Source organism: Metarhizium robertsii (genome assembly GCF_000187425.2).
Source record: "Metarhizium robertsii ARSEF 23 chromosome Unknown MAA_Scf_2, whole genome shotgun sequence".
NCBI classification, from domain to species: domain Eukaryota; kingdom Fungi; phylum Ascomycota; class Sordariomycetes; order Hypocreales; family Clavicipitaceae; genus Metarhizium; species Metarhizium robertsii.
Genome location: NW_011942160.1, coordinates 856,720 through 869,899, shown reverse-complemented (window position 1 = coordinate 869,899; position 13,180 = coordinate 856,720). Strand labels below are relative to the sequence as shown.

At 49.8% G+C, this 13,180-nt stretch overlaps 1 protein-coding gene across 1 annotated transcript in view; it reads right to left on the bottom strand.

Moving 5' to 3' along the window:
• Positions 1-324: 324 nt before the first annotated feature.
• MAA_09689 (Amino acid adenylation) overlaps positions 325-13,180 on the bottom strand; it is a gene marked incomplete at both ends in the record, with an annotated part of 28,516 nt that continues 15,660 nt past the window's right edge. The window contains 3 exons of the mRNA XM_007827687.1: positions 325-3,747; positions 3,843-8,423; positions 8,488-13,143. Coding sequence (XP_007825878.1) covers positions 325-3,747; positions 3,843-8,423; positions 8,488-13,143 — 12,660 coding nt within the window. The remainder of the gene's footprint in view (positions 3,748-3,842; positions 8,424-8,487; positions 13,144-13,180) is intronic.

Sequence of the window (13,180 nt, the reverse complement as noted above, 5' to 3'; positions counted from 1 at the left end):
CTCCGACCGGACTTCTCGTCTCTTTCCATACACCGCAAGAGGGATACGGTATTCTTGAACAACTGTCGGCCCTCGGCTACATGGCTACCTGGGGATAAGATGGTTAGAAATGAGATATTGTTGCATGTATAGAAACGCACACCCTTGGATATAAGCATATCGATCAAGATAATTCAGAAAATATGCAAAAAATGATGGAAAATAATATAACCGTATGAAACAATAACACACCATATAAAGAAATCACTAAATAATTGTCAACCATTCAACTCCCTTTCTTCCCCTGAACCATAACAAAATACTGCTCATGTTATATGACAGACGTTACACATGGACCCAGTCATCATAACTGTCCTCACCAGGCACGCACACGCCTTCTCTGCAAATTGCCAACATGGCAGACATCTCTTCCATCAAGCGATCGATTTGAGCTTGCGTCGCAACCTCACCGCGAGAGAAAATGTTGATGCTCAACCCATCTTCTTCCGCTATGGTAGACACCCAGACATTCATTGCAGGTAGGGAAAGGGGCGACCACGCGTCAATCCGGCATGACAGCTCGTTGGATTCCAGCGCGCTTTGATCCTGGGAGAACCGGTGGTGGACGATGGACCCAAAGTCGGTGTTCGCCGGCCATGAAGTGCTATTCTTGACAATTTCCTGCAGCCCCGTCGTTTCAAAGGGCATCGTTTCCACATGCTGCGCCTGCACTTGCTTCAGAAGCTCGCTGATTGTCTGCCCTGGGTGTAATTGAACCCGCACAGGTATCATGTTTATGCAGGGCCCTATGACGTCCTCCAGGTCGAGGACGCCCATGTTGCGACCGCTAACTAGTTGGCCAAAGACAAGGTCGGATCGCCGCAGTAGTTTCGACTGAACTAAAGCCCAAGCTGTCTTCACTACGGTGGCCAATGTGATTCCCCGTGGGGGCGTTGGCAAGGGCACATTTGCTATCGATTCGACTAGGACTGATGATCTGGAATCATTCAGTGCAGCTGTTGCTGCTGGCTGATCGAATAATGAAGTCATGGATGAACCATCAAGTAGAGATCTCCAAAAGGCGAATGTCGCTGCGTTCTGGCTCCGGTTACAATGCCGTACATATGTTGCAAAGTCTGTGGAGACGGAGATGGATTTTTCATGATACAAATCAACAAGATTCGCCATCAACTTGGGTATGGATAGGCCATCATACTGAGCGTGCGATAGACGCATTATGAGAAGATGGCGTTCATCACTGCCTCTCACAAGTGTCAGTGCCAGTGGCACCGATCCGTATAGAGTTTGTGAGGGGAAATCTTGACGACTGTATTCCTCCGCAAATGACCTCAGGTCCTTTTGATTGGCGTTGCATTCGATGATGTCCAGAGATAGGCTGCGTAGGATAACTTGCAAGATTTGGCCTGCACGCGGGATAAACACCGTCCTGAGAATCGAGTGTTTCTCGACTAGTTCTGAGCAGGTTCGCTTCAGTCGAGCTGTGTCCAGTGGCCCTGTTAGCTCCAAGAACCAGTAGTTCTGCGGCCGGCCTGCAGAAAAGGCTTGAACGATTGTTGCAGGAATGACATCAACCACGTCATCCTTGCGGAAGGGCAGGTCTTTCCAAGGCAAATCTCTCAACAATTCGTGGTCGGTGTTACTGGAAGGCTCCACGACGTACGATGCCAAGTCCGACACGGACGTGGTGGACTGTTGGATCTCTCTCGCAAGATCCACTAGTACTGGCAAGATGAATATTTGTCTTACAGTCACTGAGAGACCCTCATGACGTGCAAGGGATACTAGCTGCATAGCCGTGATTGAGTCACCACCCATCTGGAAAAAGTCGCCGTCGATATTGATGACATCTGGCCTAACCTCCAACACTCGGGCAACAATCAATTGTATTTTGCGCTCGGTTTCGGTCAATGGCCGTCGGGAGGTGTGCTCAACACTAGAGCCCCCGGCAGGCCATGAAATTTTCGTTGCCTGGTGACGCAGCTTGGATCGATCAATCTTGCCCGACCTAGTCAATGGAATATAATTGACAGCAAGAAATATGACTGGAACCATGTGCCGAGGCACATTCTGAACAAGACGCGATTCTGCAATGTGGACATCTGTGACAAACTCTTGGCTGGATTCAAAAATCGAAAATTCTTGCCTTGTAGAGTCCAGTGCCTGTCGTCTTATAAATGCTGTCAATACCTTCTGAGATGCGACATCTGGCCGTTGGAGAATTTCTACAGCCACATCCTGAGATCCTGGGAAGAAACGGCGTAGGTGGGATTCGATTTCCTCTAGTTCGACACGCTGGCCGTGGATCTTGACTTGGCTGTCACGGCGTCCAACGTATTTCAGGGAGCCGTCAGGTAGATAGTGAACGAGATCTCCGGTCCTGTATACGTGCCGCGGATAAGCGTCATGGCCTCTGAAAGACTGAAGCCATGGGGGCCGTTCGATGAAGGCTCGGCGAGTTTGTTCTTCATTATGCAGATACCCGCGACCGACGATAGGACCCTCGACAAGCAACTCTCCAACAACACCGATAGGAAGTATACGAGCGGGATTATTTCTGTCGGTGACCCAACAGGTTGCGCCACTTGCGTTTCCAATGCTTAAAGGACTTGATACCACCTGATCGTTGACGACGCAGTCTACAGAACACTCAGCTGGCCCGTATGCATTGATGAGATGAACTGAATGTCCCCATGTCGTGATGTTCTCCGGCTTGATAGCTTCGCCACTCAAGACCAAGACCTTGATCCCTTCCACTTGCGATGGGTGGAGAATTTGCGCGACAGATGGTGTAATGTGCATCCAATTTGCATCCAGTGTTTGCACCGCGTGGGGGATATTGTTTATTCGCTCAATCTCGGAGGGAACACATATGCACCCGCCCGCTATGAAGGTCGTCAAGTAGTCGCTAATGCTCACATCAAACGCGTGCGAAGCAAATTGAAATACTCGAGATTCGTCCGTAACTCTCAGTCGTTTTTGGAGCGATAGGCCACTTGTTGCATAGCATGAGTGGTCGATCACCACGCCTTTAGATTTACCGGTCGAACCGGATGTAAAGACACAATAGAGGGCGTGGTGAGGAAGGACATTTTGCTGGAGAGACAATGTCCCTATATTTGACTTCCATTGCGCAGCTTCACCCTGAGAGACCATAACCACTCGCTCAGTGAGCGGCGCAGCTTTTCCATAGGTGGAAGACGAGGATATGACAAGAGGGCAGCGTGAAGTCTCGCATATTTCACGCAAACGGGCTTCCGGATAGGAATCATCTAGCAGAATAAATGCGCCACCGGCTCTCATGACCGCACACATCGCCACAGAGACCCATTTCGACTTCTCAAAGAGTAGTGGCACAAAGACATCAGGCCCAACCCCGAGCGTCTGAAGTTGTATGGCCAGCTCCTCAGAGAGCTGAGCCAGATCCTTGTAGTTGAAGGTGCCATCCCATGCGCAGACGGCCGGTGCCCCAGGATGAACCCGGCATTGATCAAAGATCAGGTCGTGGACACATACTTCCTCTGTCTTCGGCAATTGCGCGTTCCAAGAGTGAATAACGTTGAGCTCCTCCTGACTAACAAGGTCAATGTCGCCGACGATTGTGGAGGGACCATCGATGATGCTCGAAATAGTCTGCACTAAACTATCACAGAGTCTAGATCCTTGTTCGGGAGAGAGGAAGGTGTCCCAGAAACTGAGGGAGAGGCTGACGTGATCGCTGCTAGCATTCACGTTGATGACCAATCCGTACTATATTGCATTTTAGCTTACGAAATTTTCTTTTCTTTCTTGCATATACCCTGCGGTGCTCGAACAGGCGTTCAATAGGGATAAAGAACCCGTACCTCTGTTGGATCTTCCCCTCCAACTGTCTCTACCAAGGCTAGCGCGTGTTTGTCATGTGCCTGATGACGGTTTTGTTCCTGTACTGGGGAAGCGGCCTGATAAGAGACGATGGAATTGAAGAGTGGCTCCCTGTTGAGGCCCAAGTCATGCTGGATTTCAGCCAGCGAGCAATGTTGGTGGTCGAGACTGCGAATAAAGTCGCTTTCATTTCTCTGTAGAATTGACAGCATTTGGTGGTTGCTGTCCAGCTGTAGGCGGCACACCAGCATATTGATAAACAGGCCAACCGAATTCTCAATACCGGAGAGCGGAATATCTCGCCCAGATGTTAAGTAGCCAAAGCAAACATCGTCTGTGCCGGTGTAGCAGCGTAAGACCAGGGCCCATGCTACTTGTATCACATTGGATAGCGTGAATCCGTATGTCTTGCAGAAAGCTCCAATGCGTTGTGCGTCAATATAGCGAGTCACAAAGTGCAACTTGCCCTCAGAAGAATCATTCAAGATGGGAAATAGAGTTGGGTTGACGTCACTGAGATATTCCCTCCAGTAGTCAGCAATCTGCTGGCGGGGAACAGATGTCAAGTAAGAAATATAGTCTTTGTATGGCATGACCGGCGAGTCAATATCCTTTCCACCTATTATGCCGCTTAACTCTGTGCCAAGGATACTGATGGAGATACCGTCGACTAGGGCATGACTAATGGCGAGTTCACAGAAGATCTCTGCATTACATGTTCGCTTGATAATGAATTGCCAGGGGAAAGTTCCTAGGGGTTCCATGGGAGAATCGATGGAATCTAAAACGATGACTTTGCCGGCTCCGTGATCGATGACCAATTGATCGTGTAGCCTGTCGCGGGAAGTACTCTCGGTGATAATGGTACGGAGTGCCGAGTGTCTCATCACGATCTGGGCCCATGCCTGTTGAATTTGGCTGATAGAAATGGGCAGGCGTGAGTCTGGAGTCGATACCCTCCAGACCGTTCTGGTAGTGTACAATGCATTGTTCCGCTCCTGGCTCAATAGTATGCCTTGTTGTACGGGCGAGCAAGGATAGGCTCCCTGTACCGAGGCTGGGTCAATGTCAACATGGCAAGGATGCTGCGAAAGTTGACAAAGCTCAGGGCCGGTCAGTGACAACTGGGGCGGTTTGCTAAGGGTATGGAGATACGAAGCATCAGATAACTCCTCAGCCGCGCTTTCAAGGAGAATCCGACAGGAAGAAACCCAATTCTGGATGGAAGTTTGGCGCAAGGAATGCTTGTTATACGTGAAATCGAACTCCAAAGTATCCCCAGAGACCCAAATCTCGATGTCGAATATCTCGCCCCTTGGCATCCGCGGATCCACCCCGGCCGGTATGTCCAAAATGTCGGATGTGACTTGGAGGACAGAATCTTTGCTCTCCAGACTCTGATAACTTCCATGGTAATTCATAAGAATCTCCATCGGCTCTCTGAAAGTAAGCCGCTTACTTCCCTCGGGATGCAAATACCGAGCAGTGAAGTAGCTCCAACCGTTGGATTGCGTCTGGCGTATAATGTCCTTCGTAAGTTGCGCCACGTCCATAAAGCTCGAGTCCGCCTTGGCGCGAATAAGGGCAGGCCAGATAGTTGTGAACCAACCCACAGTTCCCGAGACATCTACGGAGCTGTTCCAAGGTTCTCTTCCATGACCTTCCTGGTATATAATTGGCGGCGGACGATCTGGGAACGACTTGACAAATGAAAGGAGAATTGCAGCGTGCAGAAGCTCAACAGGTTTGGTTTGTAGTACTTCATTTGCGGGCCCAAGTAGCAGCTTTGTGACATGTGCATCAATGTTGAATTTGAGAGACATCACGTCGGCATGAATGTTCGAACACTTGGGGACCCCCCAATATTCTTCAACATCAAGCTCAAAATCCGGTATATTTGCCAACAATGGAAGTGTCTTTGACGGGATTAGATGCTTTTTCGCATATTCAGCTTGCAAATGGCACCAGACCTGGAAGGGCAAGGAGCATAGAGGTGGCAAGGACTCTCCTCCCAGTAGCATCTCGAGATCATTCAAAATGATCCGCCACGAGACAAGGTCAATGACAAGATGATGCGCAGCGAGGAAGAGATACTGATTGGCACCAACAGTTACATGGTCTACCACAAACAAGGGGCCTTGCCTGAAGTCAAGGGCCGCCTGGCTTTCCACGAAACACTTCTTGGCCATCTCCGCAACTGAGAGTGTCAGGTTGCGATAACGATATGAATGCTCAATGTCATCAGTGACTAGCTGTACCCAAACTCCAGCTTCTTTCCGGAATCGGGCGCGGAGCATTGTGTGTCTTTTCACTATTGTCGCAATAGCAGTCTTAATGGATTCCATTGGTTGTCTGAGCTTGACTAAGAAGCTCTGACTGAAATTGTTTAGGCCCTCTGAGGTTCGATCAAAAAACGCCTGTTGAATGGGGGAAAGATCGAATACCGTTCCCACAGACTCCTGAATCTCTGCTGCTGTCGCCTTGGCCGACTGAATATGGGAAGCCAATCGTCGGATAGTTTTGTGACGGAAAATATCCGCAACAGTTACCGCCATTCCTTGCTGGCGACACTGAGAAACAAGCGTCATGGCACTGATAGAGTCTCCCCCGAAGCGGAAGAAGTTATCGTCCAAGCCTACATGACTAGGGGCCTTGTTGAGCACACGGGCAATACAAGCTTGCAGTGATTTCTCGAGTTCACTGGCTGGAGTTCTTCCTTCGTCGCTGAGGGGTGAGAAATTGACATATGCATCGATTTGCTCGAGTGAGAGATTTGAGGCGGCCTCCCGGAGAAGCTTCCGGCTCACTTTGAGAGCTACACTGAGCGGAATCCCTTCCACAGGAAGGAATGCTGCAGGAACCATGGAAGGGGATAATATCTCCGCGAGCTGGGTCTGCGCCGCGAGAATTGCCATCTGGAAAGCAACTGAAGGTCCAACAAAAACAACATTGTCTGGGCCACCAATGACGGGGCTGAAGGAGTGACTGATGAATGCGGCCAACATTGGTTTCGCATTTCCATTATCAGGTCGGATCACATCAACAACCACGTCCACGTCCCTGTCCTGGGGGAAGTATTGACGGATATGATAGGCAAGTTCTTCAAGTTCTAGCCGCTGACCTTGAAGCTTGGCTTGAGTATCCTTGTGTCCCATATACAGGATGGATCCATCGGACTGGTACCGAACCAGGTCACCCGTTTTGTATAGCTGACCAAAGACACTTGATTTGAGGTGTTGCAACCAGATTGGAGGTTTGATAAAAGAGGTATTATTTTGCTTCTGGCCTCCAAGATCGCCCCGGGGGAGAATAGGGCCTTGAAGAAGGAGCTCTCCAATGGCACCCGGAGGGAGGAGCCTTTGGTGATTTGCAGGATCTACAATCCAACACACCGCACCCCTTCCGACGCCGATATCATGCGGGTCTGATGTGTTCAGAGTGTTGGGCCGGATAGTACCACGAACTAAAAACTCAGTAGGGCTATAGCCTTTGACCAACCGGACAAAGCCCTGCCACCGTGCCACGTCCCAGGAGGTCGTGGGCTCGCCACCGAGATAGACTGTCTTTAGGGATGGGACACGTGAAGGATTAATACGCCGGGCCACTGAGGGAGTGAGATTTACCCAGTTAGCATTCAGATCATGAATCGCCTTTTCCACGTCCCCCAGCCGTGATGCAGATGGGATACACACACAGCCGCCTTGTGTGAGTGCCATTAAATAATCACCAATGCTTGTGTCAGATGCAAATGAGGCAACTTGTAACATCCGAGTGTTGCTGTCTATCCCCATAGGCCCCTTGTTCGCTTCCACAGCCGAACAAAACGAGGCGTGTTCAATAATGAGTCCGTTCAGCTTACCGCTTGGCTCAGGGGTGAAGACGGCGGACAGAGCATTTTGAGGCTTTGCAACAGATGGCAGTACTACGACAGACGGCCAGAGGTACTCAGCTTCTCTGTTCACTACAACAAGATCGACCGGAAGATGACGCAGTATTTCTTTATTGGCCATCGAGCTGAGGACAATCTTGACCTTGGCGTCTGCACACACTTGCTCCAGGTGGCTTACAGAGCTAGTCGGGTCCAGGAGAACGAATGCAGCACCAGATTTCATCACCGCAAGTATCGAAACAATAACCCACATGGACCTTTCAAACAGCAAGGGGATAAATGTTTCTGCTTGAACTCCCAAGTCTACGAGTCGAGTGGCAAGTCTGGACGAAAGGCGATCCAAATCTTGATATGAGAGGTCACCGTCCCAAGAGTGGACTGCCATGGAGGAGGGACTGCATTGGAAATGTCGCTCAATGAGGTCATGCACACAGGAGTTGAGGGTTATGGGAACCTCCTCGTTCCACCTATGAAGTTGAAGCTGATCCTCAGGGCTCAACAAACTCACCTGCCCAACTTTGACGTTGGGATAGGTCGCGATGCTAATTACTGCCTCCTTCATTGTGCGAAGGATCTGCCCGGCTTGCTCTGCTGATAGGTGCTCGTCCTTCCAGTAATTCAGCGAAAGGGATATACCTTGTCTGTCTACGAGGGCATGTATGGTGATGTCATACTAGATTAATAAACGTTAGAATGACGTATAGGGCGTAGCAAGCAAATGTGTTCCGGTATTTTACCTCTGTTCGGTCCTCTCCATTGACTACCGAGAACTCGAAAGATGCACCGGAGGAGTCGTGGTCTGAAGTCCTATTTTGCACAGACATGCTGGAGTTGAACAGTTCCGCTGCACCTATGGACATGGCGTGGAATATCTCTGCGAGGGAGCAGTTTTGATACTTCAAGTTGTCAACGTTATCATCCTGATTAACCCGTAACACATCGAGCAGAGGCATATCTGAATCCAGTGGCATGTGATTGATCAAGACGTTGATGAAAGGACCGACAGCGCCTTCAATGTTTGACACGGGAGCGTCACGACCAGACGTGACATACGCAAAACAGACGGATTTGGATGTGGTATAGCACCGCAGAATAAGAGCCCAAGCTACCTGAAGGATGTTGGAGATGGTAAATCCATGTTGCCTGCAGAACTGGTAGATAATAGAGGCGTCCTCGATCTCCAGCTCGACAGAGCACAGCTCTCGCTTGATGTTACTGGTAGAAGGTGGCCTACTCTGGCTGCTGATCCTAGGGAACATACACGGTGATATGGCGGAGAGCTTCTTCTTCCAGTAATCAATGACAGTGTCCACCGGAGTTGATTGTAGGTACCTGATATAGTCGCTGTAAGGCGGCCCAGCGCCTGCAGAGAGCATCTCGTCATATGCTAACTGCACTTCTCGTGTCAGAACAGCCATGGATGTTCCATCAATCAAGGCGTGGCTGACTTTCAAGTCACAAAATGTGTCACCCCTCTTGCTCTGGCATAAAATGAGGTGCCACAGAGCATTCTGATCTCGGTGCAGTCGAGTTACACGATAATCTCGGACCAATTCCATCACATCCTCGTCGTCATACTGCAAGGTGGTTATGTTATCCGGCAATGAGACCATGACCGCTTGATTATAGTATTCCATGTGTGAACTGCTCTGCACAAAGACGGTTCGGAAAACAGGGTGTCGGTCAAGAACACTTTTCCATGCTTCCCGGAGCCGGCTCAGGTCAATGGGGTTCTGTCCAGCGACTTGAAGTTTCCAAGTGAAGCGAGGGCTGTAGAGATCATTATTCTTGGATTTGCTGAGCAAGATACCACGCTGAATGGGAGAGCATGGGTATGCATTCTCGATGATGGCACTGTTTTCTCCCTCTTGCAGACCAATCTGATCCCGGACTCTGGCGACAAATGCGTCAAGATCTTCGTAGGTTGTTGTAAGTAGGGGGAAATCGCTGAGTGTATAGGCTGAGGAGGCGTGACTTAAACCCATGACCGCCCTGATGATCGACTTTTGATACTCATCAACCCAGTCTTTCAGCAAAACTTTGTGTTTCATTTGCTCATTGAAGGTAAAATACGCCATCAACTCTCCTTGGACAACGACGGCCGAAATATTAATGAGTGCAAAGCGCGGTGCTTCTGATGCTCTATTGGTTTCTTGATGCTCTGTGTACGGCGATCTAATAATTTGTAAGATGGAGTTGTTATTCTCAAGCTGCTCTTTCACCCCCTCAAAGTTGAAAACGATTTCGACCGGCGTTGGTAATATGCTCTCCGAGTATCGCGAATCTTGGCAAAGCGAACTAAGACGGGCCCAGTCATTTGGAGTAGCCGAGCGGTGGGCATCTTTTGTGCGACGTACCATCTCTACCAGATCTTGACAATTGTCGACATTGACTAGAGTGGGATGGAGTGTAGCAAACAACCCCACCGTATTTGAAGTATCAATAGACTTATCGGCAGGCTGACGACTGTAGCCTTCATTATACATGATTGGAGCGTTCCGTTCCGCGAAGGTCTGAATGAAAGAATGGACTAATGCCGCATGCAAGATCTCAGCTGGCTGCGTCTGAAATGCATGGTTGGCACGGCCTAAGAGCAGATTTGTTGTGGAATGGTCAATCGTAAATATGGTAGTGTTGGAGTGTTTGACCTGATTTAGACGTCCTGTCATACCCCAAAACTCAAGTGGACAGACCCTAGGGACTTGCTCCCCCGAGTGAAGAAGAAGTTTGTTTCCAGTGAGATGATGCCTAGCCTTGGAATCTGTCTCTAAACTGCACCAAGCCTGGAAGGACGTTGGAACCGGAGCAAATGCAGGGATCGGGTTTTTCTGGCTTAATACAGTCTCCAGATCACCGAGTATAATGTGCCACGAAGCCAGATCAGCAACGAGACGATGGACAACAAGAATGAGATAATCGTCTTTCTGTCCATCCGGTTGCACATGATCTGCAACCAATAGCGGACCATGTTGAATATTAACACACTCTTGTGCGCTTTGCAGCACCTGAGTGATTTCATTCTCACCAGAGATGATCGAGTGCTGAAATCGGTACGAGCCTTCAGTTTGAGATGTGATGCGCTGCATCCAGGAGCCGTCACAATCCTGGCTGAACCGAGAACGAAGCATGGAATGACGTTCGACAATGGTCCTGATGGCCCTTCGCAGACGCTCAGCCTCAATTTTTCTAGTAATCTTCATGACGCTACAGTAATTGAAGTCGTCGAAACCATGTGGAGAAAAATGGAAGAAGAGTTGCTGGCTTGAAGACAAGGGGAATGGTTCATCGATCTTTTCAACAGCCAACGCATCAGCACTGTTTTTTTCGTTTCGAGCATGAGTGGCAATTCCGGCAAGCGTACGATGCCGAAATACATCTTCCATGCCAATAGAAATACCGACACGGCGACATTGGAAAACCAGCTGCATGGCTGAAATGGAATCCCCGCCCAGGTGGAAAAAGTCATCATTAGTTCCGATCATCTCCATCGCCAGGTTTAGCACCTTGGCCCAGAGTGGATGTAACTTCTGTTCCATTTCGGTCGTGGGAGTCTGCTTGACTGACGCACCGGCGTGCATATATGTTTCTAGCTCACTCCGAGTCAGCCCCGCTGCTCTTCGTTTCAGCATACGACGATCTGTCTTGCAAGAACTGGTCAGAGGGACAAAGTTCAGAGGCAGAAAGATCGTGGGCACCATGTGCTTGGGCAGCTGATTTTGTAGCCGGGCTTGAGTGAGAGCCACCTGTACAGAAAATGCTGTACTTGGAGGAGCAAAGAGATCAGCGTCAATGTCAACGTCGTTGTCATTTAGACTCGCGGGCTTGACAAAGGCAACCAAGAATGAACGAGAGGCTTCTGATTCCAACGCGAGAACATCCACTACGACACGTTCCGCGCCGTCGAAGCTATTGGATATATGATGCTCAACCTCACCAGGCTCAATGCGTTGGCCCCTAAGCTTGACTTGGGTGTCCTTGCGCCGAAAGAAACGGATCGACCCGTCTGGGCAATAATGAACCAAATCCCCCGTCTTATAGAGTCGCACACTCTGGTTGTTACGGAACCTTTCTGCCCAACCTGGGTTTTCGATAAACGCTGCTGACGTCTTTAGAGGGTCATTCAAATAACCGCGGCCAAGAATCGGGCCTTCGATGAGCAGTTCCCCAATGGCCCCTACCGCTACCAGCTTGTTGTGATCGTCTGGATCGACAATCCAACAGATACAGCCGCTCTCACGGCCAATGTTCCTTGGATCAGATGATAGATCTGGGTTGACGAGAGCCAGGACCGAACACTCTGTCGGACCAAATGTCTCCCGAAGAGATACCCGACCCTGCCACATCTTTATATCATCGTATGATGGAGTCTCACCAATGAGAATTATGGTTTGTAGTGATGGGACCTGGGTAGGCTCGAGCAGACGAACAACCGGCGGCGTTGTTTGAATCCAGGTAGCGCCGTATTGTTGAATAGCCTCTGTCAGCGCGTTGACTCGTTGAGATTCCGAAGGTATGCAGACGCAAGCACCTGCCATGAACGTTGCCAGCTGGTCCATGATGCTCACGTCCCAGGTGTAGGCGGAAAATTGTAGCACACGAGTAGAACTGTCGATGGATAAGGATTGATGCTGGGCCATCGCACTGGTACAAAACGAAGAATGATCGATAACAACGCCTTTGGGTTTCCCGGTTGAACCAGATGTGAAAACCGCATACGCTGCATGTGTAGGCTTGGCTTGTGATGATCGTATGGGCTCCGATGGGGGCACGACCCACGACTCATCTTCGCGGTCGCCAATCATGATCATCTCTCTGACCAACGACGAGGCATCCTCAGCGGTTTTGGAGGAGATCATGATTTGACAACCCAGATCGGAGCAAATGGTCTGCTTATGGGCAAGGGGGAGAGAAGGATCAAGGAGGGTAAAAGCACCGCCAGCACGGAGGACGGCAAGCATGGCCACAGATGTCCACCTAGATTTCTCACAGTGTATGGTCACATATGTCTCCGGTTCAACACCACGGTGGGTCAAAACTCGAGACAGGCTGAACGACAATTGATCCAGCTCCGCGTAAGAGAAATCACCATCCCACGCACAAACAGCCTGAGCTGAAGGGGTAGACAGGAAAAATGGCTCGATGGCTTCATGTATGCACACCTGTCGCGTCTCGGGGAGAACCTCGTTCCGCAATTGTAACCAGTGAAGATGATCTTCGCTTAGAAGATCGACATCCCGGATTTTTGCATTCGTCAAGGCTACCGAACTCAGAAGGGCTCTTTCAAAGGCAGCTGCAAGATCATGGACCTGGCTTGGTGTGAATGAGTGCTCGTAGTACCACAGCGCATATTCCATGTCGTCTTTGGATACAGAAACGTTTAACGTAAGGTCATACTGTAAGATGTATTAGCGACGTTATGTGAATGTAATG